Source organism: Doryrhamphus excisus, linkage group LG21 (genome assembly GCF_037039965.1).
Source record: "Doryrhamphus excisus strain RoL-2023G ecotype Guam linkage group LG21, RoL_Dexc_Guam_v1.1, whole genome shotgun sequence".
NCBI classification, from domain to species: Eukaryota; Metazoa; Chordata; class Actinopteri; order Syngnathiformes; family Syngnathidae; genus Doryrhamphus; species Doryrhamphus excisus.
Genome location: NC_136377.1, coordinates 14,116,805 through 14,141,395, shown reverse-complemented (window position 1 = coordinate 14,141,395; position 24,591 = coordinate 14,116,805). Strand labels below are relative to the sequence as shown.

At 44.3% G+C, this 24,591-nt stretch overlaps 1 protein-coding gene across 12 annotated transcripts in view; it reads left to right on the top strand.

Moving 5' to 3' along the window:
• The window catches only part of nbeaa (neurobeachin a), a 76,364-nt gene that overhangs the window by 26,423 nt on the left and 25,350 nt on the right, over positions 1-24,591 (top strand). For all 12 annotated transcript variants that reach the window (XM_058086042.2, XM_058086044.2, XM_058086037.2 and 9 more), the window contains exons 2-16: positions 4,468-4,699; positions 6,896-6,996; positions 7,768-7,863; positions 7,951-8,072; positions 10,200-10,326; positions 11,886-12,005; positions 13,382-13,528; positions 14,800-14,997; positions 16,404-16,537; positions 16,628-16,736; positions 16,825-16,977; positions 19,527-19,695; positions 20,862-20,941; positions 23,504-23,566; positions 23,766-23,863. In XM_058086042.2, coding sequence (XP_057942025.2) covers positions 4,468-4,699; positions 6,896-6,996; positions 7,768-7,863; positions 7,951-8,072; positions 10,200-10,326; positions 11,886-12,005; positions 13,382-13,528; positions 14,800-14,997; positions 16,404-16,537; positions 16,628-16,736; positions 16,825-16,977; positions 19,527-19,695; positions 20,862-20,941; positions 23,504-23,566; positions 23,766-23,863 — 1,949 coding nt within the window. The remainder of the gene's footprint in view (positions 1-4,467; positions 4,700-6,895; positions 6,997-7,767; positions 7,864-7,950; positions 8,073-10,199; positions 10,327-11,885; positions 12,006-13,381; positions 13,529-14,799; positions 14,998-16,403; positions 16,538-16,627; positions 16,737-16,824; positions 16,978-19,526; positions 19,696-20,861; positions 20,942-23,503; positions 23,567-23,765; positions 23,864-24,591) is intronic.

The following is a 24,591-nucleotide window of genomic DNA, read 5'->3' as shown; positions in this document are numbered from 1 at the left end:
TGAGTGTTGTCATGGCGACACAACCTTCATCTGTACATGTCACTGATAAGAAGGCCTTCATTGTGGTTCCAATCTCTGCTGTGCTTGGCTAACACCTACTCCTCACTGCCTCTTTCTCTCTTTTCCACGCCGCCGCAGCCCATCGAGCCCACTTGGCGAAACGTTAAGTGCATAATGTGTGATCTCATGTTCTGATGAGCCTCTCCGCGCACAAAAGGACTGAATGGCTCGTGGAAGGGGTGGGGCGGGGAGGCGCAAATGAATAATGCGGCACACACAAAACAAACACATGCTCTCTGCTGCTGCCTTTGATGCGCAGTGTTGATGATGCTCGTCCATTGAAAGCTCAGAGGAGGCGGCCGTTGACCGTCTAGCCTCTGTGCTGACCCGCCATCGCCGGTAATGTGCAGCAGGTGTCTTTGTTGTCGTGCTGAACAGTCAGGTGTAATAGCTTCCTTTGATACGCCGTCACGTTCATTAAAGGAGCACAACAGAAAAAGTTAAAGCGATTCTCCTTACAATCCACAGTTCCGTTCAAAATTATTCAACCCCCATCGCAGGAAAGGGTTTTCGGAAATTGAAAAAAACATTTAAATCATATTTATAGTAAAATCTTACAAGGAGTTCTAAAATAACTAAATGCAACCAAAATGATAACACAATATTTTTTACAATATTTTTATACATTAACAATACAATAACAAATGCCCTTTTAGTGGTTTGCTCTCTGACAAAATGATTCTACCCCTCGTAAGAACAGAGGTTTCAATCAGGTGTTGGAAGCACCTGTAGATGTGGACAGAACCATAACAAGCAAAAATCCAGCAGATTTAAAACGACTGCAATACTCAGCTCCTTCTCGACGGTCACTGGTGAAGTCCATGGAATGGTCAAAGAAGTCAAGAGCGAAGGTCATTTCTTTACAGAAGCAAGGACAAGGATATAAAAACAGAGCAAAGGAATACAACGTTTCAAAAGAAACAATCTGAAGCATTATTTGCACATTTAAAGAAGGGAGTTGTAGCATGAAAGCCCAAAAATGCCAGTAAACTGGAGGCCTTTGCCCATGAGGAATGGGCTAAGATTCCTGTTGATTGCTGCAAGAAACTTTATTATTTTTTACTTTATTATTGCCAAAGGTGTTCTACTAAGTATTAAAGACGTATGTGACCAAGGGATCGAATAATTTTGTCAAAGTGGTAATCACAGAAAGGACATTTGTTGATATATTACAAAAAATATTGTTGTGATTTAAGTTGCATTTGTCTAATTTTCACGTCCTTCTTTGATCTGATTATAAAAAAGATTAAAAAAATGAAAGGCAAACTTGCTAAAATGCATTATTGCAGTTGAATAACTTTGAACACAACTGTACATATTGTTCAATGAATACGTCTCCTTGCAACTGTGTCGGTGGGTCACATGACCTGCATGCTGGCTTCCTGGCCATGTGTCTGAATGGAACAGCGGGTCGTTTGGGAGCAATCAGTGTCAGCGTGGTGCCAAAGCAAACATCTTCCAGCAGTTGGCGAAGACGCTACCAATTAGGCATCACCCTGAGGTGGGTGCCACATTGCGAGTTTGTGTGAACGTTTCTGAGCCCTTAAACCTCAACAAAGTCTTACTTCTGCTGTCTGTTTGTGTTATTTATGCAGGAGAAGCACCATTATGAACATTGTCTTTGTCTGTGACGGATGGGGATAAAAAGTAGAACTTGAAGTTGAACTGTAACATACAGTATATGTACACTATATTTATTTGTTCAATCTCTTCCTTTAAAGCACTCTTGGGTACCATTATAGCAGGTAGTGGTGTTCTTTGCTGTGGTTGAAACGAGCCGAAGAAGGACGGCACCAAAAGAGCAGAATCTGAGGCTCAGTGCTAAACATGTCATATTCAAGTATAAAGTCAAGTCCAAAATGAACCCTGATGCAGAGTATTATTAGCGTGTCAATATGTGAAAGCAGTTCACACGTGCTAACTTTGTCAGCCTGGGGAGCATCACTCCATGCTAACTTCGCCACCCTGGGGAGCCTCACTCCATTCTCTTCCTGTGTCCCCTTTCCTGTTTCTGAGTGATTTTCCAAAAAGGGGTACCAGAAAGGGCGCCGTCACTTTGAGAGGCATGACTATTAATGGCTACCGAAAATTGTCATGGTAGTGGTTTTATTTCATTTGAACATGCATCAGATTCCAATTGAGTGCATCCCATAATCAGTTCCCAGTTCCACATGTCCAAAAGGAGTAGGAAGAAGCAAAGCTTATTAAGTCCTACCCCTCCATCTGGTACTTTTACAATCAGTAACTGTTACATTTGTTCACTTCCTGCTTTCCATTATACAGTTTTTTTTTTTTTAAATAATGTACCACGTACCGAAGTACTCGGTGATATGAGCATCCAATGACATAATGGGTACCATAGTAAGTGTCAATATAGTGATATCCTTGTATCCTTGCATTTAGCAAACATCAACTGCTTGTATTGTTTCTTGAATTGGCTCATCGTTGTGCATTGTTTGATTTCCTTACTCAATCCATTCCATAGTTTGATTCCACATACTGAAATGCTATGGCTAGCATAACGTAGTCCTAGCATAGAAGTGTTTCAAATGTACTTCTTCCCTGAGATCATATTTCTCCTCTCTTGTAGAGAAGTATTGGATGACATTTTTAGCCAATTGGTTATTTTTAGCCTTATGCATTATTTTAGCTGTATAAGGCTAAAAATCGTACTTTTATTGTTGGCACCGACCAAATTTTGTAGATGCTACCAATTACCAATTCACGCAAAATCAGAAGGTACCATGTTTTGGTGCCACAACAGTGCACCTAACATTCAATTCACAAGAGAAGAAGACGAAGCCAGAGAGAGTATTTTCTGTCACGCTCACACTGTGGGACAGAAATGTTTGATCCCCTGATGTGAAATACTATTGAGAAACTGATAATGTCTATTTATCTGTACTGTACAGAATGGAGAGCAGTGAAGCACACAGGGAGCGTATGTATCAAGAGTTCATACATGTTGGCAGGTCTGCAGAGTGCCCGCCCCACTGTTCCTCTCCTCCTCCGTCCCTCACAAGATACTGTCTGTTGCCATCGTTTGCATCATCTGGTCCAGAGCAGCCATGTTCCCTCTGCTGGCGGCGACGAGTGCAAGATTGCGCTGGTGTGCGCCCAGAGGAGCTTTTCACACAAGTTCTTTAACGACCGTCTGAAAGCGATGATGTTAATCGCGCCCGTCTTTCAGCTGTCAGCTTCTGGAGGTGGTATGATGGTGACACACAAAGGTCTACAAGTGTCATGTCTCCCTCCACTTTTTCATTGTTTTTTTCCACTCCAGTCCATGCTGGTAGAGCATACCAATACTCTTCTCTAAATCAGAGATGGGAAGTGACTGGTGCTCTGTGAAGAGCGAAAAGACATTAGCAGCAGATAGGAAGATGCAAATCACGTCTATGCTCCATGTTGAAGAGAGTGAAAAAAGTATGGGATGAACCCATATGGATGGAATCTGATGCTTTCTACATCTAAACTGGGATTGTTGTATCAGTTAATGTTAAAATCTCATGTTCAAGTGGGAGGTTAACTTAATTGTGCGCCATCTTGTGGCCAAGGGGATAATTGCATCAATCCAACGAAACAGTGTTGTTCATCTGACATGGTACATTAATTAAAGCATATTACTGTATTCATTAAGCATGAAACACAGCAAATCTTGTTGCAAACTGTCCTTCTCCGTTGCACACACACGTGATGGTTAAAAAAACATTTTTAATATCCGTGTCTCAGCCTTCATTGCAAATGTTCTCTTTGATTTCTTTTCTTCCTCTGTGGTGTTCTTTCATCCTCCCTAATGTATTGTGTGTGTGTTTTTCTCTTCATCTGATTTAATAACCTCACCATGTGCTCTTGGCTTGTTGGTTGCCATAGCGACTACTTTCTGGATAGTCCAGTACACCGAGGCTGAAGTGTGTGTGTGTGTGTGTGTGAAGCGCAGTGATACTTTCCACGAGTAATTGCTCTGCATCAGCCATTAGAGGCAAGCCATTTGCACTCCATGTTGGAATGATGGTATCCGCTGCAATGCTTACATATGTGTTGGCATGTGTGTGTGTGTATGTGTGTGTGTGTGTGTGTGTCGTTGTGTATCTGAGCAAGAAGGGGAAGCGGGCTCATTTAAAGCTGGTGTATTTTAAGAGTGACTTTTGCTTCAGAGTGAGTGCTTCTTTAAGACAACAAAGGTGTGTGTTTGTGTGCATGTGTGCGTGTGTGTGTGTTGGGTGGGGGTGCATCAGCATTCATCAAAAGTCTTTTTCACGGCTCTTGAAGACAAAAGGTTAAACATTAAACCTATCTTCCTTCTGACCTCCTTCCAACCTGGCCTTGGCCCCTCCCCCTCCTCCCCCTCCAACCCCTCCTCTCCTCCTCCTCCTCTCCCTCCGCCTCCATCATCATCTACCTCAGCTGGTGGGCGGTGAGTTCGACCTGGAGATGAACTTCATCATCCAGGAGGCGGAGAGCATCGGCTGCATGGTGGAGCTGCTGTCCCACTGCGAGGTGACGTGCCAGGCAGAGATTTGGAGCATGTTCACCGCCATCCTGCGCAAGAGCGTGCGCAACCTGCAGACCAGCACTGAGGTGGGCCTCATCCAGCAGGTGCTGCTCAAGATGAGCACCGTGGATGACATGATCGCAGGTGAACAAACACAGCATGCCACTTAAGTTTCATGAGCGGTAACCTGCAACGGTACACAAAGACAGGGTCTCTGTCTCAACTAGCGCACCTTTTTGAGAGCACAACTGCGTTCACACTGACAGACTCACAAGGACTCATTAATGAGCAGTCTGATACCTATATCAGATTATCGTAGAGTTGCTCATTTTCATCTGTAGTGAGTCAACAGCATCACCTCCTTACTTACAACCACAGCCTACCCTCACATACACTATCTGCATTGTCATGCTGCTGCCATAAAGGTCTTATGTGAGTGATGATTTGCTATAAGAAGTCGCTCGTGGGGGTTGGGACGCTCGCTGGAGGCATAGTGCGAGTAAAAATGGCTCCTTTAAGAGATGATTCATTTGCGTAATTGATGCCTTCCCAAAGCTCTTATCCTTCAACATTCTTTGACTCTGCAGCAATTTCCCTCTGTGAGGGTTTTTTTTTCCCACCTCAAAGTGCCTTTTCACAAGCAGCCACACAGAGTTGAAGCTGCCTGGTTCAGCAGCGGGGCGTAAACATCGGCTTTAAACAACATGGGAACATCGAGATGGTGGCCATGTTTTAGTGCTGACAACTTCCAGTCACTTTCCTTCCAAGCCTTTAGATGAAGTTCACCGCACACTAAACAACCTCGGTTGTTGTTGGTGTGAAACAGCACAACACACGCTCTTACATGAACATGTTGACCTTGACTTTCCTTTAATGATGCCTGCTTACATGAACATGTTGACCTTGACTTTCCTTTAATGATGCCTGCTCGTCCCCCCCCCCCCGTTGGAAGTAGTTTGACTTATGACTGCAGTAGCTAGCATGCTGCGGCTCTCAATGACCTACATGCATTGATCACACCCGCACAGCACAGTGAGTGCTTCATTTTCTCTAATGAAATCTAGTGCAGCACTATTCATATCTAGCCCGCCTAATGGCACAGAAGAAGAGCCTCTGTAAGCAGACTGGCTGGCCGGCCTGTAACGCCGCCATGTCCTCGCCTGCGCTGAGTGAAAGTCGACCCAGCAGCGAGGTCATTCAGGGCACACACACTGTGCAGACTTTTTATTCATTATGTTTTGAGATTGGAGGACATTTTTACCAGAATGTGAAGATTCTTTCAGCTACATACACATTCCATTGTCCTAGTTAGGCTAATGCAGCTTCTCAAATAGTGGGGCGGTTCCCCCCAGGGGGGCACAGTGAACCTGCTTCTTCTTCTCCTTTTTAATGGTGAAGTATTAGAATCAATATTTGGTTCATCAGATAAAATATCCTTTTTTTAATTCACAAAACTAAATAGCTTGTAAACTGGGGACATCCTGAATCCATTAAGAGTCGTCCATAAATCCTTCGATTAATGGATTGTATAGAGACATACCCCGGGTATCACAAGACCAGCAGGTTGACAGTGCGTCTCTGAAACAACGACAAAGCCTGAGTTGCCGCTGAAAGGATTGTCACGCAAGACTGAGGACGAGAATTGATGTAAATAGTAGCATCGCATACATTACAGTCATCAAATTCATTTTATTCATTATGTATTGTGTAAAACTAAGACAGGAACAACATCAAATTAAAAGCACTGAATGAATACTACCCCGGCATACACCAGTACGAACTTGTAGTTTGATTTTTTTGTTTGACTGCAGCTTATTATTAGTCAAAAATATGCCAATATAAGCACATTTTTATTATTGTAAATAAAGCATTTTCAAGCATGCAAATTGTTAAATGAAGGAAACTACAAGGCCTGGATACATGTGGGATTCAGGAAGTATTGTTCAGTGTCCTCTGCACTGATTGGCCCACCACCATGCAGCATCCACCCACGTTGTGTCTTTCACATGTTTCTTACATTGTTATTACACAGTGGAGAGTATCTTCTCTCTTGTGAGAAGTGGGTGATTTGTGAGAACGTTCATCTAAACTTTATAATGGCTTCTAAACATACTGCTCTAATAATGTTAAAAGAATTTAGAAGGTTTTAAACACGGTTTCTATGCTCCAAGTACAAAAGTATTTCTTATAGTAGCATTGATTCATATACAGTATCACAGAAATTCATCACGGTCTGATCTGGAAGCAATAAACAGTGATAAACAAGAGATTACAGTAACATCGGATTATCTGCCTTTTCTGATTTGAAGCTAACTTGTGTGTGTGTGCGTGCGTTTGCAGACCTGCTGGTGGACATGTTGGGAGTCATGGCCAGTTACAGCATCACAGTCAAAGAGCTGAAGCTGCTCTTCAGCATGCTGAGGGGCGACAACGGCATCTGGGTGAGCGCACACGCACGTGCACCCGCATCACAATGAAAAGGTTCAGGGTTGGAGAGTGTGTGATGTTTTAGCGAGATTTTGCTGAATTTAGCCGCCAGCTGCCTCCTCCTCCTCCTCCCCCTCCTCTACTCCACAGACAGATAGATGAATGGAAGGTTGCTGTGGTATTGATGAGATGTAGCTGATTGAAGAGTTATTGATCCAGTGGTTTGTGGTGGAGGTGTGATGTCACAGCCAGTGTCTCTACACCCAAGAGTGTGTTTCTCAAAGTCAATGACAATTACTCTTTCCTTCCTCATCCATCTTCTCATTCTCCGTCTCCTTGCCATTATTTTCCTCCTCACTCACTCTCTTACTCCCCTTCACCGGACTGATTCTCTTCCTTCCTTGCTCATCATGCTTCTTGGCCCCATCCTCTCATCCTTTTCTCCTTCTTATGCTATTGCTTCTCCTCTTTTGTGTGGTGATCCTCTATATTTTCATCCTTCTCCTCATTATTATCCTCCTCACTGTCGTCATTTCCGTCCATTCTACTTTTCCATCCTTCTACTCCTCATCCTGATCCTCACCTTCCTCTCATCCTACCTCTACTTATCACCTCCATCACCCTCCACATGCTCATCCTCCTTCATCTCATTATCATCCTGCCTGTCCTCACCCTCCTCCTTATCTATCATTTCTCTCTTCTTCATCACTCTGACCTGCATCAATCTTCCACATCTCCTCTTCATGCTTCTCCCCATCATCATTCTTCTCATGCTCCTCCTTTAGCCCAGACACGCCATCAAGTTGTTGTCGGTGTTGAACCAGATGCCTCAGCGCCACGGCCCAGACACCTTCTTCAATTTCCCAGGACGCAGTGCGGCGGTATGTCCCAGGAACACTTTAGTCACCTCATGTGATCTGACGTTAGTGAGAATGTGAAGAATGAGTGTATTTTTATCTTCTCCGCAGGCCATCGCGTTGCCGCCAATCGCCAAATGGCCTTACCAGAACGGCTTTACCATCAACACGTGGTTCCGACAGGATCCGCTCAACAACATCAACGTGGACAAAGACAAGCCGTACCTCTACTGGTCAGTCAGGCTCGAGTCATGACTTTTGTCTGCAGCGTCACTACGACGATGGCATGGTTTTGCCTTTCTGACCAACTAACACATCACACTCATCATCAGACCTGACAGAAGAAACTTCACACCGATGCTGTTGGGCGTCATCCGGTCATGTCTTTTTGCCCTCTGTCACACTGACTAGGGTGGGATTTACTGTAATGTTTACAGCTAATTAGAATGCAAACACCCTCTCAACTACTGAAAACAGTAGCTTTAAGTCGCTCCAGCTTATTTTGACAGCTCCTCTGTCTTGACCAGCTCATCAAGTCCTGGTGAACCATGTTCTTCGTACCAGGACCGGGTTAAGTCATCATACATGGGCCACCAACAAAACATTGAACCATAGTTTATTGTCATTGTCGTCAACACACACAGCAAAATTACCACAGCAGTTCTGTTAGATAAAAATATAAAATATATGAAAACACAAGAATTCAAATAAAAATATGCACAAATGGAGGAAAACCATGTCAATATAGTATGCCAGAGGATGATAAAAAAAAATACAATTAAGCATGCTGCGTGACAAAAATAACCCCTGGCCGCACTTTGGACACCCCTGGTCCTGAGGTCATATCTGCATCTTTTGGGTCTTCTATATCTATTCCAAGATGATTCTAATTGAATCACCACCGCCTTCCTTTTCAGTTTTCAGTTCAGATGATTCTCATGAGGTGAGGTGATATGAGAGCTGTGAATGTCGCCGTCCTGATTTCCAAGCGTGTCATCAGGTGTGTGCGGTGCTGGTCCGTGTCCAGACTGCTTGAAGCCTCGTTAGTTTTGACTGTTTTTGAGTTGACCCCCTTTACTTGCTTGATTTCCTTCCTGCTTCTGTCCCACAAGAGAACACAATGATGGATGGAGAGAGCTCAGGCTCCTCTGTTTCCTTGGCAACTGTTTATCAGGTGGCCTTGGCAGGTGAGTGGTGGGAGAAAGGGGAGCGCAGTGTGTGCCCTCCTCTCCTCCCTCTGGCCTGGGTCTTATCACCCTCTGGCAGACGCTTGTCCTCCTCCATCTTGCTGGTGTGATAGTGGTCTCCTAGTGGAAATAACATGTAGCGGACACTCGCCTGGGAGTAGGAGGAAGTTATATTTGCACCCAGGCACTGAAACATGGCTTGTCCTTCTAGGGCTTTTTTAAGCCGTGAGATGTGTTCTGCTCTGGGAAGAACAAATGTTGGATGAGGCTGTAAATGGAGGCCAATGCAAAGAGAAGTGATTTCTGTCAGGCTAATATTCACTATTTCTCTTCCCCTAAACTCCAAACTCTTCCAATCCACTTCATGTGTGCAAGGAGCTCAATTTTGGTGTCACGTGACCATATCACATTCTCTCCAGTCTTGTGTGCGTCATTCAAGTGTTGTCATGTCAAAGGTTCAGACGGGTCAGTACATGCCGTCTTCAGCAGGTGGACCTCAAAGTGTCTCACAATGCTTTTCTTGCTCATTTTGCTCCCAACTCCCTTGACATCATGAACCAGCTCCTCCCTTGTCATTCTGGGCTGCTCCCTCACATTTCTCACCGTCATCCTTAACCCACCAGGTGAAATCTTGTAGCCTAGTCCGGTGTTGTGTAGGTCTACAACCTCTATTATCCTCACAAGGGTTGCGGGGGAGGCTGGAGCCTATCCCAGCTGTCTTTGGCAAGAGGCGGGGTACACCCCGGACTGGTCACCAGCCAATCACAGGGCACATATAGACAAACAACCATTCACACTCACATTCATACCTATGGACAATTTGGAGTCACTAATTAACCTACCATGTTTTTGGAATGTGGGAGGAAACCGGAGTACCCGGAGAAAACCCACGCATGCACGGGGAAGACATGCAAACTCCACACAGAGATGGCCGAGGGTGGAATTGAACTCGGGTCTCCTAGCTGTGAGGCTTGCGTGCTAACCACTCACGCACCATGCAGCCCAATCTAATACAAATGAATTCAATTTAATGAAGTTGCCATACAAATGATGGGCATTTTTATCTGTGTAAGTGTGTGAACTAACAGAATCAGGGGATGAAATACTTCTCTCCCCCCACTGTAGATACAAATCCCAGTGAAATGAGTTGAAATTGTCCCAATTCCCTTGCAGCTTCCGCACCAGTAAAGGCATCGGATACTCGGCTCACTTTGTGGGGAACTGTCTCATCGTGACCTCGCTCAAGTCCAAAGGAAAAGGCTTCCAGCACTGTGTCAAGTACGACTTCCAGCCACGCAAGGTACGTCTCCGTAACGCACGCAGCACATGCCGACAAGCTGCTGGAAGATGAACATCAACAGAGTATACAGTGGAACCTTGGTCATCCATTCCGAGCGGTCTCACTCTAATCGAAACGGACACTAACCCAATCAATAATTCCCATAAGAAATGTAAATCCTATTAACTCATTCACTGTCAACGATTGACGTCTCTCCACGTATTTTGCTTGTTTTTACGCGAGCAACAGATATATCTTGTGTGTGAATTTCAGACTTGGAGGTAATGTATTTCTGTCCCAGCAGGGGGAAACAGTTCTATTATCCTCTGATCGGCTTGGATTATGAAACGCACGCTAATAGAGGGAAATGGCGATGAATCCAGCAGAGACAAAATACAGGCGAAGGATAGTGGTGACGTTGGTGACGCTGTTGTTTGTCTATAAGTAGACACAGACGTCTATAGTCAACACAAGTGCATACATCCGTAAATGGTTCAAACAAATGCAAACATCTGTCAATAGTTGATTATTTTGTGTTACGTTTTGTGTAATGTGAATAAATGTAGTTAATTTGTCATGAAAATCTTTTTTTCCTGTGCTGTTTCATAGAAGTATAAAAGTGTTTAGATGTTTGAGGTTTCACTAAAACAAAAAATATCCCCCTTTTGCTTGAATCTGCTTCTCTGTTTTCACTGAAACCACCCTAAAGTCTCAAAACGGCTTGAAACAAACTCTTTTTTTCTGATGAAAGAGGAGAGTCTAAAGTTTATTTACATATTTTCAATGTTTATGGAGTTAAACTCAATATTCTGTGACTCTTGAAAGTTCAGCAAAAATGCCCAAAAAGCTCTCTTCTCTCAAAATGGCTGGCAGTCAATGAAATAATCGGTTCCAGAAAGCCGGTGACGCCTGACCTCTGGTTCCGGTGCTAACAAGGATGTTTTGTGATTAAAAAAATACATTAAAACCACAGTGGGACTCATCAGTGCATAATAACACAACAAAATGTACGCCATATTGTGTGCTAACTGGAAAATGTACACCTACAGATGTACATTTCTGAAATTAACCGAAAAACACGCTGATTGTCACATATGATAAGCGAGGTTCCACTGTTTATAATTTTTAATACAGAATTGAAATGATTGAGGATGGGTGAGATGACAAGTTATGAACATTACAGATTGCTTTTCCAGAAGGAGAAGGAACACTATTAATTGAACCCCACTCCTCTTCATTAGCTGCAATCACATCATGCGTGTGTTGAGTCTGTCAAGATAAGCGTGTCAATTAGGTACGCGCACATGCGGTGTCGGCACTTTGTCACGTGCACGCCAACACGCACTGACTTGACTGTGTTTTTTTGCTTACTGGCTACAATGTATTCCGCACCTGAATAACTTCCCTCAGGTTCCTTTTTCATCAATTCAGGACTCTGCAACAACTTATCCATGTGCTCAGTCTTGTGTGTGTCACACACACTTTGTACTGAGAGTAATATTCAAATGTCAGTTCGCTTTGATGGCTACATTCCACATGTTGACTTTGTCAGTCTGATTTATTGCGTGTGTGTGTTTCAGTGGTATATGATCAGCATCGTTCACATCTACAACCGCTGGAGGAATTCCGAGATCCGATGTTACGTCAACGGTCAGCTGGTCTCCTACGGCGACATGGCCTGGCACGTCAACACCAACGACGTAAGAACTGCAGTAAACATCCTCTGTGCTAGCTGAATCCTTAGCAATGTGTGTTCCGTGGGCATGTTGGCTAGTATGTCAGGTCTGCAACAGTAGGTCGGCAAGGGGGGGGCGGTGTTGCCCTTGGGCCACTTTCCAACATGTTGGTGCTTCAGCGCCAAGACGAAGCAGGATGTCTTTCACAAGTTGACACATTGGTTACTGCAGGTCAATTCAAACTTTTTTTTTCATGTCATTGTGAATTTCAGTTTTTTTCAAATGCAACTCGAGCCTCATTGGTGTGTGGATTTAAATCCGATATGTATGCGATGCGACTGCAGTACGAACAGTGAGGTAGCGTATATGTGACCTGTACATCGTCGGGAGGGATGTGGCAGCTCTCGTCAATGTCTCACCACTCTTGCCACCCGCACGCACCTTGGAACAGAACATTTTTACCCTCTTGTGTCTTAATCTCCTACAAATATTGAGTCTTCATTCATTCATTCATTTTCTACCGCTTTTTCCTCACGAGGGTCGCGGGGGGTGCTGGAACCTATCCCAGCTGTCTTCGGGCGAGAGGCGGGGTACACCCCGGACTAGTGGCCAGCCAATCACAGGGCACATATAGACAAACAACCATTCACACTCACATTCATACCTATGGACAATTTGAAGTCACCAATTAACCTAGCATGTTTTTGGAATGTGGGAGGAAACCGGAGTACCCGGAGAAAACCCACGCATGCACGGGGAGAACATGCAAACTCCACACAGAGATGGCCGAGGGTAGAAATATTGAGTCTTGTTGCACAAAATTTGCGAAATTGCCAGTAATGTGCTAATCGACACTAAAATATCAATACTTTCTCGTACTTTAAAGTCAATTCTGAAATCAAAATAGTGTATAGTAGTATAATAGTATTACCTTAGCTGCATTGTAACTCACCTCAGTGTACTTAAAGGTTTAAAATACATCAATAAATTACTATGATGTCTTGTATTTTTGTGCTATGATTTATATTTTTTAAGCTGTACCAGGCACATTAGGGCAATTTGCACATAGGGTCGTATCGCCGATACCAGCCTAAAATCTTTACCCACTATCATCTCAGAAATGAAATGAAATAAATGGTATGGCACATCAGTAGCACACACTTTTTTTTTTTCATATTCGACCATGTAAAAAAGCACATTTTGCCAAAAATTCCAAAGTGTGCATCATACTCGACAATGTGAACGTAGCCCCAACGGCATGAAGCAATCCAGAAGGTGTAATCCAACAAAACGTCATGTGATTATTGGTGAATTACATCATCATCATCCATCCAGCACTTCATGACCTTGTGCAGTGGCCAGTGGACGTGAACATTTTTTATTGTGTGCGTCCTCCTCAGAGCTACGACAAATGTTTCCTGGGCTCCTCTGAGACGGCCGACGCCAACAGGGTGTTCTGCGGTCAGCTGGGCGCCATCTACGTGTTCAGTGAGGCTCTCAATCCTGCTCAGATCTTCGCCATTCACCAGCTAGGCCCCGGATACAAGGTAAGACAATGTCCTGTCTGGATGCTGGGACTGGCTGAACCTTTCAATCATTCTGAGCTAGGACAGTTTTGTTTGGAACTGTATTTTTATTCAAAAATGAGCTGTGGGCTGCAAATGGCCCACGAGCTACACTTGGGACACATCTGGGCTAAACGGTTAACTTAAAAAGACAAGTCGAGGCCTTTTTAGAAATGAACTTAATGAGGCTTTGCAGTGTTTTTGCTCTGACACTTTTTATTAATCACCACTGCTACCTCGTGGCGTGAGACACGGCAACACTTCACCAGCTGTCCGCTTCCTGCACCGCATGGCCACGCTACAGCTTGTTTGTGCAGGCGCTTAAAGCTGAATTGGCAAGCTGATGCTGCGACCTTGAACGTTCTTGTTAGCGTATTAGCATGAATTGCTAGAATAGTACACATAGGAAGTACATTGTAGTACAGTCAGTTTGCAGTAAACAGTCGAGGTTAAAGCAACACGCAAGCGTCTTCCTGCTCGCGTTCCCGTGTTTGCCGAGAGGCCGTTCATGTTCATGTGGATGCCTCGCTTGCCCAGAGGAGCCCGTTAAAGAGCGTCGTTGTTGCTAAGCCGCACGGCTCAGTCTTTTAATGATGACTGCTATGCTATGCTATGCTACGCTATGCTACTTCATGTTCCCGTTTTCTTGCCACTGCTTCTGCACTGTGTGCGCTCATGTTTGGATGTGACGAGGGAGATGTTAGTGTATTGTATTGTGTATGTACTGTATGTCGTTGCTCAGTAATGAGGAGGAGGGAAAAAAAAAGGCAGAAAGACGCTCCACTCGCCCTGCAGAATAAGCCTTCTTCTTGCTCCACACACTTCTACACACACACATACACACACACATACACACACACACACACACACACACAGACATGTACGAATACACTGTGTTATCTAATGTTGTCTACACTTGCACTCTTCATCTTTTTCATCTGCGTCTTGTTGTCTACCGTAGACTGGCCAGTGGGATACATAGTGGTCATCTACAGCAAGGCAACTATACGTGTGCAAAACGTGCTATTTGTATGAGAAGCATTTGTTTTGATGAAATTCAATGAAACAAAAGTAAGACATGTTTTGGAGTACTACAAGCCGCCTCCCACTCACATTTTGGCCCAATCAAATTCATGAAGCGAATGCTGCCTCGTGTGGGCTCATCACGCCGTTAAGCAGATTTGTTCAGTCGTCACAGATATCGCCGCTCACCGTGTTTTTCTCGCCTAACCTTGACCCTCTCCTCTGCGCAGAGCACCTTCAAGTTCAAGTCCGAGAGCGACATTCACCTGGCCGAGCACCACAAACAGGTGTTGTACGACGGCAAGCTGGCCAGCTCCATCTCCTTCACGTACAACGCCAAGGCCACCGACGCTCAGCTGTGCCTGGAGTCCTCGCCGCGGGAGAACGCTTCCATCTTTGTCCACTCGCCGCACGCACTCATGCTGCAGGTGGGTGGTGTAGCCTCTGTTCTGCTCTTTCGTTAGCACACGCCATCTTGTTCAAGGTGAAATGTCCCACCTGAATGCTGAAGGCCACAAGGGGATTCTCCAAGTGGAGCTTTTCAAGAAGCCACTCTTTCCTCCACCATTCTGTGCTTCACGCTGCCTACAATATTCATACTTGACATTTACCAAGATGTGCGCCTGATTTTTGTTCTTTACACCTTACTCTACTTCAAAGAGGTAAAGCAACATAAAGTCGTTTTTCCATTTCTGTTTCTGTTGTTATGATATTGGCATCGCTTCACATCGACTCTGTTTTTTGTGCCAATAATGATATGAGTATACGAGAGATGACATGCTGGCCTGGAATTATATATATTAGTTTGGCCTTTGGATTGTACATAAATATGCAGTTTGCAGGGGATGTGCTGGTTATGTAAGGGGGGAGTAAGGCATCTTCCTTTCATACTTCATACTAATCCAATATGTTTCCTTCATGCTGCGTTCATGCGTGGCGTGCCAAATGAGCCCACTATATTGTGGAAAACATTACAAATTCAGCCGAAAGGTCCTCTCTGAGCACATTCCAAGTGTAGTCAGCAAGCATAGATGGATTCCACTTTCCATGATATGTTTTCCCTAAAGCTGCAATGTCCTGGTGGAATCCTTCCCCGTGCTTCCCACTTACTTCTCCACAGTTCAATGGAAAGAAATCTAGATGGGAATGCAAAAAGTGTATCTTTGCAAGGGCTTTGTAGGACTTCAGGAGGTTTACCATCAGCTGCTTATAATTATCTGTCTTGTTGTTTCCAAGAAACTCTGATTCAAGTCAATTTCTGCTACCATTCATGACATTTCTCGACATTCATGCATTTTTTTCAGATAGAACTGGTTGCTCGTAGACACGCTGATATACACTTCTGATAAACTAACCTGTGTTACAAGTTATTGCCAAGAAAGCCAATATCGAGCATCTCTACTTAAGATGAAATTATTACAAATCTTAAATCATAGTCTATATGTCCGGACATTGATATGTTATGGATGGCTGCATGGTGTATGAGTGGTTATCGCGCAGGCCCCACAGCTAGGAGACCTGGGTTCGATTCCCCGCTCTGTAATCTCTATGTGGAGTTTGCATGTTTTCTCCGGGTACTCCGGTTTCCTCCCACATTCCAAAAACATGCTAGGTTAATTGGTGACTCCAAATTGTCCATAGGTATGAATGTGAGTGTGAATGGTTGTTTGTCTATATGTGCCCTGTGATTGGCTGGCCACCAGTCCAGGGTGTACCACCTCTTGCCCGAATAAAATAATTAGTAATTAGTAAGCCCACACTCTTTCCCCTATTCAAAATTTGTATGTTTGGAATTGCTTCTGAAAGGCCAAATAATAACAAGGTGTCCCTGCAGGATGTGAAGGCCATCGTGACACACTCCATCCACAGCGCCATCCACTCCATTGGTGGCATCCAGGTTCTCTTCCCGCTTTTCGCCCAGCTGGACTACAAGCAGCTCAACGACAGCGCTGTCGACACCAGCGTGTGGTGAGAGACCAACACACGGTCATATACATACATGACACCCCTTTGCATGTTTTGGACCACTAACCCTCTCCCTACTCTGACCTCCTGCAGCGCCACGCTGCTGGCTTTCTTGGTGGAGCTGCTCAAGAGCTCGGTGGCCATGCAGGAGCAGATGCTGGGAGGCAAAGGCTTTCTGGTGATCGGGTACCTCCTGGAGAAGGTCGGTAGAAGATTTATCAGCATGTTTAGCATTAGCGCTATGTGTCCGTTTTCTGGTGCTCACTTACTTTTTCACACCGTATGTCAAGTCGTCACGGGTCCACATCACACGGGCCGTGCTGGAGCAGTTCTTGTCCTTCGCCAAGTACCTGGATGGTTTGTCTCACGGGGCGCCACTCCTCAAACAGCTGTGTGACCATGTCCTGTTCAACGCTGCCATCTGGATACACACACCCGCCAAGGTCTGTTTGTGTCTGTGTGTGACCATGTAATGCAGTGGTGTCCAAACCACGGTCCGGGGGCCGCAGATTGTTTTTATTTTATTGGCTGTGACACATTCCACAAATTATACATATTAAAGAGAAAAAAGAGCGTGATTTATAATAAATGCTCTTAGATTTCTGAACGTCAAAAGTAATATGTGAAGGTATGGACGTTAATAAATGCAACATCAAGCTAAATCGCTGACTAATACCACACAGTGATTGTAAATGTAGTTTGAAAAGCAACACAATCATCATAACTGGTTGCATCGTGCAACCTTTTTTTCTGTATTTGATGTACCCATGCTCGGCCAATCATATTGGAAGAAGACAAAAACAAGAAAATGAGATGTCCTCCATTATTTACATAGCTGACCCCACCGACACACACGACACATCACTATTTACACTTCTTAACCTGAAAGCGGACTGGAGCACGTGGTGGAAAGGTAGTGTGAGATATTGGTGGTGGTTAGCAAAAAAGAAGGTGAAGCAACAGAATCAAAGGGAAGAACGTTAGCAGAGACCCTATGACTGGAGGAAGACGTTTGGCTTGTCTCCTCCGTCTGCCGCTGAACTAGATGAGAGTATTTCTGGCGTTCCCGAGGGGGGCCTGTCCGCTCTCGCTTCCGTTATGTTCTTGACGCTCTCCGTCTTCTCTGCTCCGACCCTGAGATGGGATTGGCTCCTCCCCTCTTTTTGTGTGAATGACAAAGGCTTGGACAATTGGGATTAATCAACACATGAATGTGGATTCATTCATCTATAAAATGTATCTTTACGGTGGTGATGGACCTATAAAATGCATATTTATATACTTGAGGGGGTTATAGAACACAATTCATAAAACATAGGACATAACAATGGTGGACAAGAGGAGGGGGATGTGTCATTAAATGAAGACTGGAAAAAAGCGGTGCATGACTAAAGCTACCCGCTAGACTCCCTACTGAATCAGTCAGCACCATCACACCTTCTGCTGATGTAAACATGTCAAATGAAATACGGTACATAGAAAATTGTTGTTAGTAAGGTTCCATTAGGAACCAAGACAGTTTTTTCTGAACAAGAAATCTTGTTTTGATCTTGTGGCACCCCTACAACTAACTACATTTTCAGACAACCCCTTCAATACCGGACATTTTAGAGTATTATGACTGATTTTTCAGGTCACACAAAATAGTGTGTTGTATGGCTATCGAAACATAGAACCTACCAAAAGAACCATTGGACTCTTGTCTTTCATCAGAAAGCAAATTTTCTTTCTATACCTTCTTTAATAATCATCAGAACACAGGTACGTTCCAGGAAAATATCAGCTCCTGACTAAAACAAAGGGAGAAAATCAGCTCTTTGTGAAAAGATGGCGGGGTACACCCTGGACTGGTCGCCAGCCAATCACAGGGCACGTACAGACAAACAGGTCTTCCCGATATCCTGACTGTGAGGCCTGTGCGCTAAGCACTCGTCCACCGTGCCACCGTTTCCCTACAATGCGTAACCTTCTGCACACTACACTCCTCCGCGTTCTTTAACGTTCTCTTTGCTATCATGCATGTTTTTTCCATGAAATTTCAGATGCCGAGCTCTTACCAAATGCACTTTTGCTACCTTGTAGCCGTTTTTATGGTTTAAAACAAGCCCTAAAAGTGACATACGTCAATATGTCGTTTTGCCCAATCCTTTGAGCACTCCCAGCAAGCACCCGTTCACCTGACAGCTACACACATGACCTTTCACCCCAATCCTATGTGTTATTGTGTTATAACATGGGAAAAGGTATAACTTTTCCCATGTTTCGCCCTGGGTTTGTGTGTTGTGCATTAAAATAAGCATCGTCTACTTCAAAGATTATCTGTCTGGCTTGTTGTGTTCATACTGAATGTCATATTCCACCGTGATGCACACAGCAAGATTTTTTTTTTTTACCACAGCTCCATCTGCTGCTAACTGCAAACCATGGCCCCGATGCAGACTTAAACTAAATATTTCCACCTGTACCGTTACCTGCATTTGCACCAAAATGGAATGATTTCTTTCTTCCCCCATGCGCTATAAACGTTTTCATGCATGGTAAGTAAAACTACATCGGATGTGCCTACTGCTGAGCGGTATTGCGTCTATCATTATCACTATTAGCCGCTCTAGCTTTGCTGGTGCTTAATGAAAGCTTAGGAAGAAATCCAATCTAGCTGTGATCTCAGCTTTGAATACACAAGGACATCATCATCTCAGGGCAGAGAACGACCATTTGCGACAAATGAGCTCAATCCAACACACGACTGTAGCTCGTTAAGGCTGGTCCTCGTCTCTCCCAGCGCTAACGACCTCCAAGATTTAAATCTGGTCCCATTCTTTGGTGGTTGCATGGAGGGAGGAAGTGATCGGACCACTGAATCGGGAGCATCACCGTTTTAATGCCAGGTTGAGGGAAACATGGACACCCTGGATGGTCTCCAGTCAATCTTATCCTCAGCTCAAGTCTCACTGGCCATTCATTAATGTCTTCATATGTCGTCGTGTTGCAGGTGCAGCTGTCTCTTTACACCTACCTGTCGTCAGAGTTCATCGGCACGGCCACCATTTACTCCACCATCAGACGCGTGGGCACCGTGCTGCAGCTCATGCACACGCTCAAGTACTACTACTGGGCCGTCAACCCCCTCGAGTGCAGCGGCATCGCGCCCAAAGGTCTCGGTAAGGCGCTGGCATCAGCCAGTTGCATGTTTAATGTTGTCAACTTCGCCCCAGACCCGCCTCCGGCTCTTGAGTGTGCATGTCAAGTTGCCATGGCGACTAACAGACTTGATTGGCAGCCATGACAGGGGGGCCTTTGTGTTTGGAGGCGATATTGCTGTTTGACGGCTGGGATTTAGCCTCATAAAGCGCCGCTGATAACGCTGTTGGCAATTAGCACGCTAACAGTCTGTCAAGTCGGAAATATGCCTGTACATCAAAATGTACGCTCGGTAACACTGTTGGTGCGTGTGGTGTGATGGATTTAATGGGTCATTTACATGCTAATTGGCCACATTAAACTCAAATGTATATTCATGTATTTTATTGTGTACTAATGTAGTCCAACAATGTAGAAAGTAACAATTTTACATACTACATTCTAGTTGTTGTCTTATGTATTGCATGCTAGTACCATAATTAACAGATTACATACGGTGAATGATGTGTTACACAAAATGAATGGGGATCAAATATTGTATGCATCGTATCATATATAGATGCATCACTTTTGCTAAGCCACGCCCACCTCTGTCCCTCTACTGCGAATACTATTCAGCTCACAAAGTACCGTGTTTGCAAAAAGCCAATTGAAGTCAAATAACCTGATCCAGCAAAGTGTGGTAGAACGTCGTAAAGGTTTATTTTTGCAAAGCTGCCAGGACAAGAACGGTTCACGTGCATGTTTTTTTTTTTTTTTTATTGGGGGGGGTCTTCGGTGAGAAAGACAACAGGGAAATAAAAGTGTGATTTTGACGGCTTGATGTAGCCGCCAGGAGAAATATTAGCTTGTTTGGGATTTCTGGGGTGGGACGCAATCCATTTCTATTCCCCATATGAAATAATGGAAATAGAATTAGTCTGTTCCAGGGTCAAACTATATCACTATAAAACCTATAAAAGTTAAATTTCTCTCTCGCAGCTCTCACGTGTCAGATGCTTGTGTATTTTCAAGCTTTGTGCTATGAGTGCAAACATGTCAGCTGCCACAGATCTCGAGTACACAGATAGGATTGTGCTGCTTTGTTTAGTTAGGATCTTTCAAGCTGTCAGTCACTGATTACTGTAGTGACTAAAGTCAAATATGAATGCCTCACTCTCACCAGTATGCATGTGTGTGTGTTCAGATGGACCCCGACCATCCCAAAAAGAGATCATCTCTCTGCGAGCCTTCATGCTCCTCTTCCTCAAGCAGCTCATACTCAAGGTAGCCCTCCACACCAATCGTGTTGCTGCAATGCACCTAGCATGCCGTTTCTTTTAAGACATTGTAGTGCTGGGTCTCAAAGCATGCTCGTACTTGTACTTTCCACACTATGCAGATGAAACAGAAACAAAGTGAAAGTGTTATTAGTCACCTTGAGACTCTCTCTCTAAAACCTAATCATCAGGTTAGAAATCTATGGACATTAAATCAATAACAGCAGCTTTTTACCATCTTATAAACATTGCCAAAATCAAGGGAATAGTGTCTAAGCCCGATTTAGAGACAGTTAATCCATGCCTTTGTCTACAGCAGGCTAGGCTCACCGGGCTTTCTAAATGAGCTGTGAAACAGAATGTTGCTGCCCGAGTCCTGACTGAAACCAGGAACTATGACCACATTGGTCCAGTACTCAGGTCTCTGCACTGGCTTTCTGTCACTCATTGAATAGACTTTAAGGGGACCTCATTTTTCAACCCTTTTGTATTGAGTTGTGGACTCCTATAGAGCAACTACACACAATAGCCAGCATTGAAAACTTTCTAGATCCTCCGGAATCTGCAGCTATTTGAGCTGTATTTCCTTGGATTTGTGCTTCCTGCCAAATTTGAATATATTCCACTCACAACCCGCCTCTGGGCACACCCACTCTGCTGTGATTGGTCACAATTGAAAAGTGTTTAGGAGCTACTGGCAGCTCATGAGCTACTGGCTTGAGACCCCTGACTTACCGTGTATGAACTCAGAGGGGTAATGTTGGCACCGTTGGATGTGTGGCACTGCCTCCAACCTCGCCTACCCGAGGAGGAGCACTCATTGTCGGACACACTTTGTCAGAGGCACCGCCGCCGCCGTGGAGCTCAGCAGCCACAGTCTGTCTGTCATTAATGCACATTTCCTGGGGAGAGTGCACTGCTTCTGGCTCCAGTTTGGCTGATATTTCACGTTTATATTATTCCTGGGAATGACCAACTACAATAACTTCAATAGTTTCATAAACAAAGAAGCAGAGTTGGGGGAGGGTATGTGTATCGCGCCTACAGCCACGCCCATATGGAAGCCTGTTCCTCTGTTCCTCATCACAAAAGAGCAGTTTTGAAACGCCCTCCGAAACTGAGCGTTTTGAGTTATCCCAAACTTTTTTCCAAATGCGCACATCGCGTCTGAAACTTAACACGAGAATACAACATTCTAACTACATTTATAGGTCAGAAAATTGGAAAAAGCATAATAGGTAGGTCCCCTTTAAAACTGTTCTGCTTGTCTACAAGTCTTTTTATGGTCTTGCACCAGAGTACATCTCTGACATGTTAGACCCACATGAACCATCTCAGAGAAGCTCAGGGAGCCGTGCCCAGAGTCAGGACTAAACACTGTTTCCGTTTTATGCTGCCAAAATCCTTCCAGAAGATGTGTGACAATGCTCAGCTTTAGCAATGTTCAAATCCAGGCTGCAAACACTGTCAGTACTCTGCACTCCAAGCGCTCAAAATTGTGTGTGTGCAGTGATGGACAAGTACTACTCCTAATTTGTCGCCATCTTGGCTACGAAACAAAAGGGGAAGGACGTCTAAAGCAAAAGCCATACCGTACTGTCTGCCTCATTTGAAACACATAAAGAAGAATATTTGTATTCATTGTACAATGGAGTGATCCAAATATTGGCGATAATGCTCCATCAAGTGGAGAGAAGTAAGTAAATACAGTAAAGTCTCGTTATATCGATTATAACAAATTACTACTTATTACGATACTATTTTCATTTCCCGGCAAATTTCTAGTCTTTTATGATATAATTAGTTCTGTTAGTACGATACCCGGTTATTATGATAATCCGGTTACTACGATGCCCTTTTCATCTCCCGCCAGCCAATTTGGTCTGCTTATATCGATACAAAAGCAGCTTAAATCAATCTTTGCTTAAGGGGCCATCCATAATTTTCAACATTTTCACGAGCGTACAAACCGTACGAGGGGGGGAGGGGGTTAAGACATCAACGTACGCTTTGCCCACTTTTAATGCAGTTCGGCGCAGGATCAGATATATGGATAGTCCGGTTATATCAGTATTTTTCCTGACTCCCGAGAATATCGATATAACGAGACTTTACTGTATTGCTTTTGCAGGAAGTTCACAAGGACAGTCAAGGATTTGGGACAGCACTACGCTGTCAAAATTTGCACACCCAGAAACTAAGTACACATTTGAGTCACAGCATTCGTCTCACACTTAGAAGGGCAACATGCAGTGCACCGTCTGTACTTGAATGTTGCACTCTAAATGGTGTGCAGTGCTGCACCCGTACTGTACCATCCTCAATAGTTATCTAAAGGGGAGTGATGACCAGAGCTTTCTAAACTTAAAAGGAGAGAAGAAGAGGGTAAACGTTTCCATCGTCATAGTCAACAAGAGTAATGGTTTTGGACAGCACTACACTGTTAAAATGTGTGGGCTCTGGATTTGAGTCCACAGTGTACACAATATACTTACTGATGGAAGTATTCCATTTGATGCCAGCAAGAAAGGGTGGTAAAGGTTTTGAAGGAAATGTTTTTATATTTTAGGACCGGGGTGTGAAGGAGGACGAGCTGCAGAGCATCCTCAACTACCTGTTGACCATGCATGAGGTGAGTGCAGAGCGGTGTGGAGATGATCTTGTTATGATCCGTCAAAATGAGCGTGAGTCAGCGGCAGCTGCACGTGGAGAAGAACAAACAAACACAGAAGGGAACAAAATGTTCGGGGCTCTATTAATCATGGCGGATTTATCTCTCCGCCACCTCCTGCTGCTCTTTGCAATTCAAGTGTTGTCTCTTTCCCCCACAGGATGAGAACATCCATGATGTGCTGCAGCTGCTGGTGGCGCTCATGTCAGAGCATCCGGCATCCATGATACCTGCCTTCGACCAGAGGAACGGAATCAGGTGAGGCGCTGTCGGATACCAGAAAAGTTTATCGGGATATATGTCGTGTATATTGATATTCTACCTACTAAATGTATCAGGATATGGGTTTTGGTCCATATCGCCCAGTTTTAGTTGGGAACTGATATTTTGCTGAAACTCACTTGCTGTATATTGTACTGCTGATTAGTAAAGAACGGAAAAAGGTAGAAACAAAGCTTTTTTTCTGATTTAAGATGAGTATGTTCCATGTTCATATATCATATATATTCATTCTGTGCGCCTTGAAAAATCAATCAGATTGATCTAAAATGGCCGCTACTGAAGGGATTGAATTTTGAAAAATCACTGGAATTCATTCATTCATTCATTTTCTACTGCTTGTCCTCACGAGGTTCGCAGGGGTGCTGGAGCCTATCCCAGCTGTCTTCAGGCAAGAGAGGCGGGGTACACCCTGGACTGGTGGCCAGCCAATCACAGGGCACATATAGACAAACAACCATTCACACTCACATTCATACCTATGGACAATTTGGAGTGGCCAATTAACCTAGCATGTTTTTGGAATGTGGGAGGAAACCGGAGTACCCGGAGAAAACCCACGCATGCAAACTCCACACAGATGGCCAAGGGTGGAATCGAACTCGGACCTCCTCGCTCTGTGGCCTGCGCGCTAACCACTCATGAGCCCAAATGGCTGGAATTGAATGACTTAATTACCTCTATCACTTCTTATAGTAAATTGCATT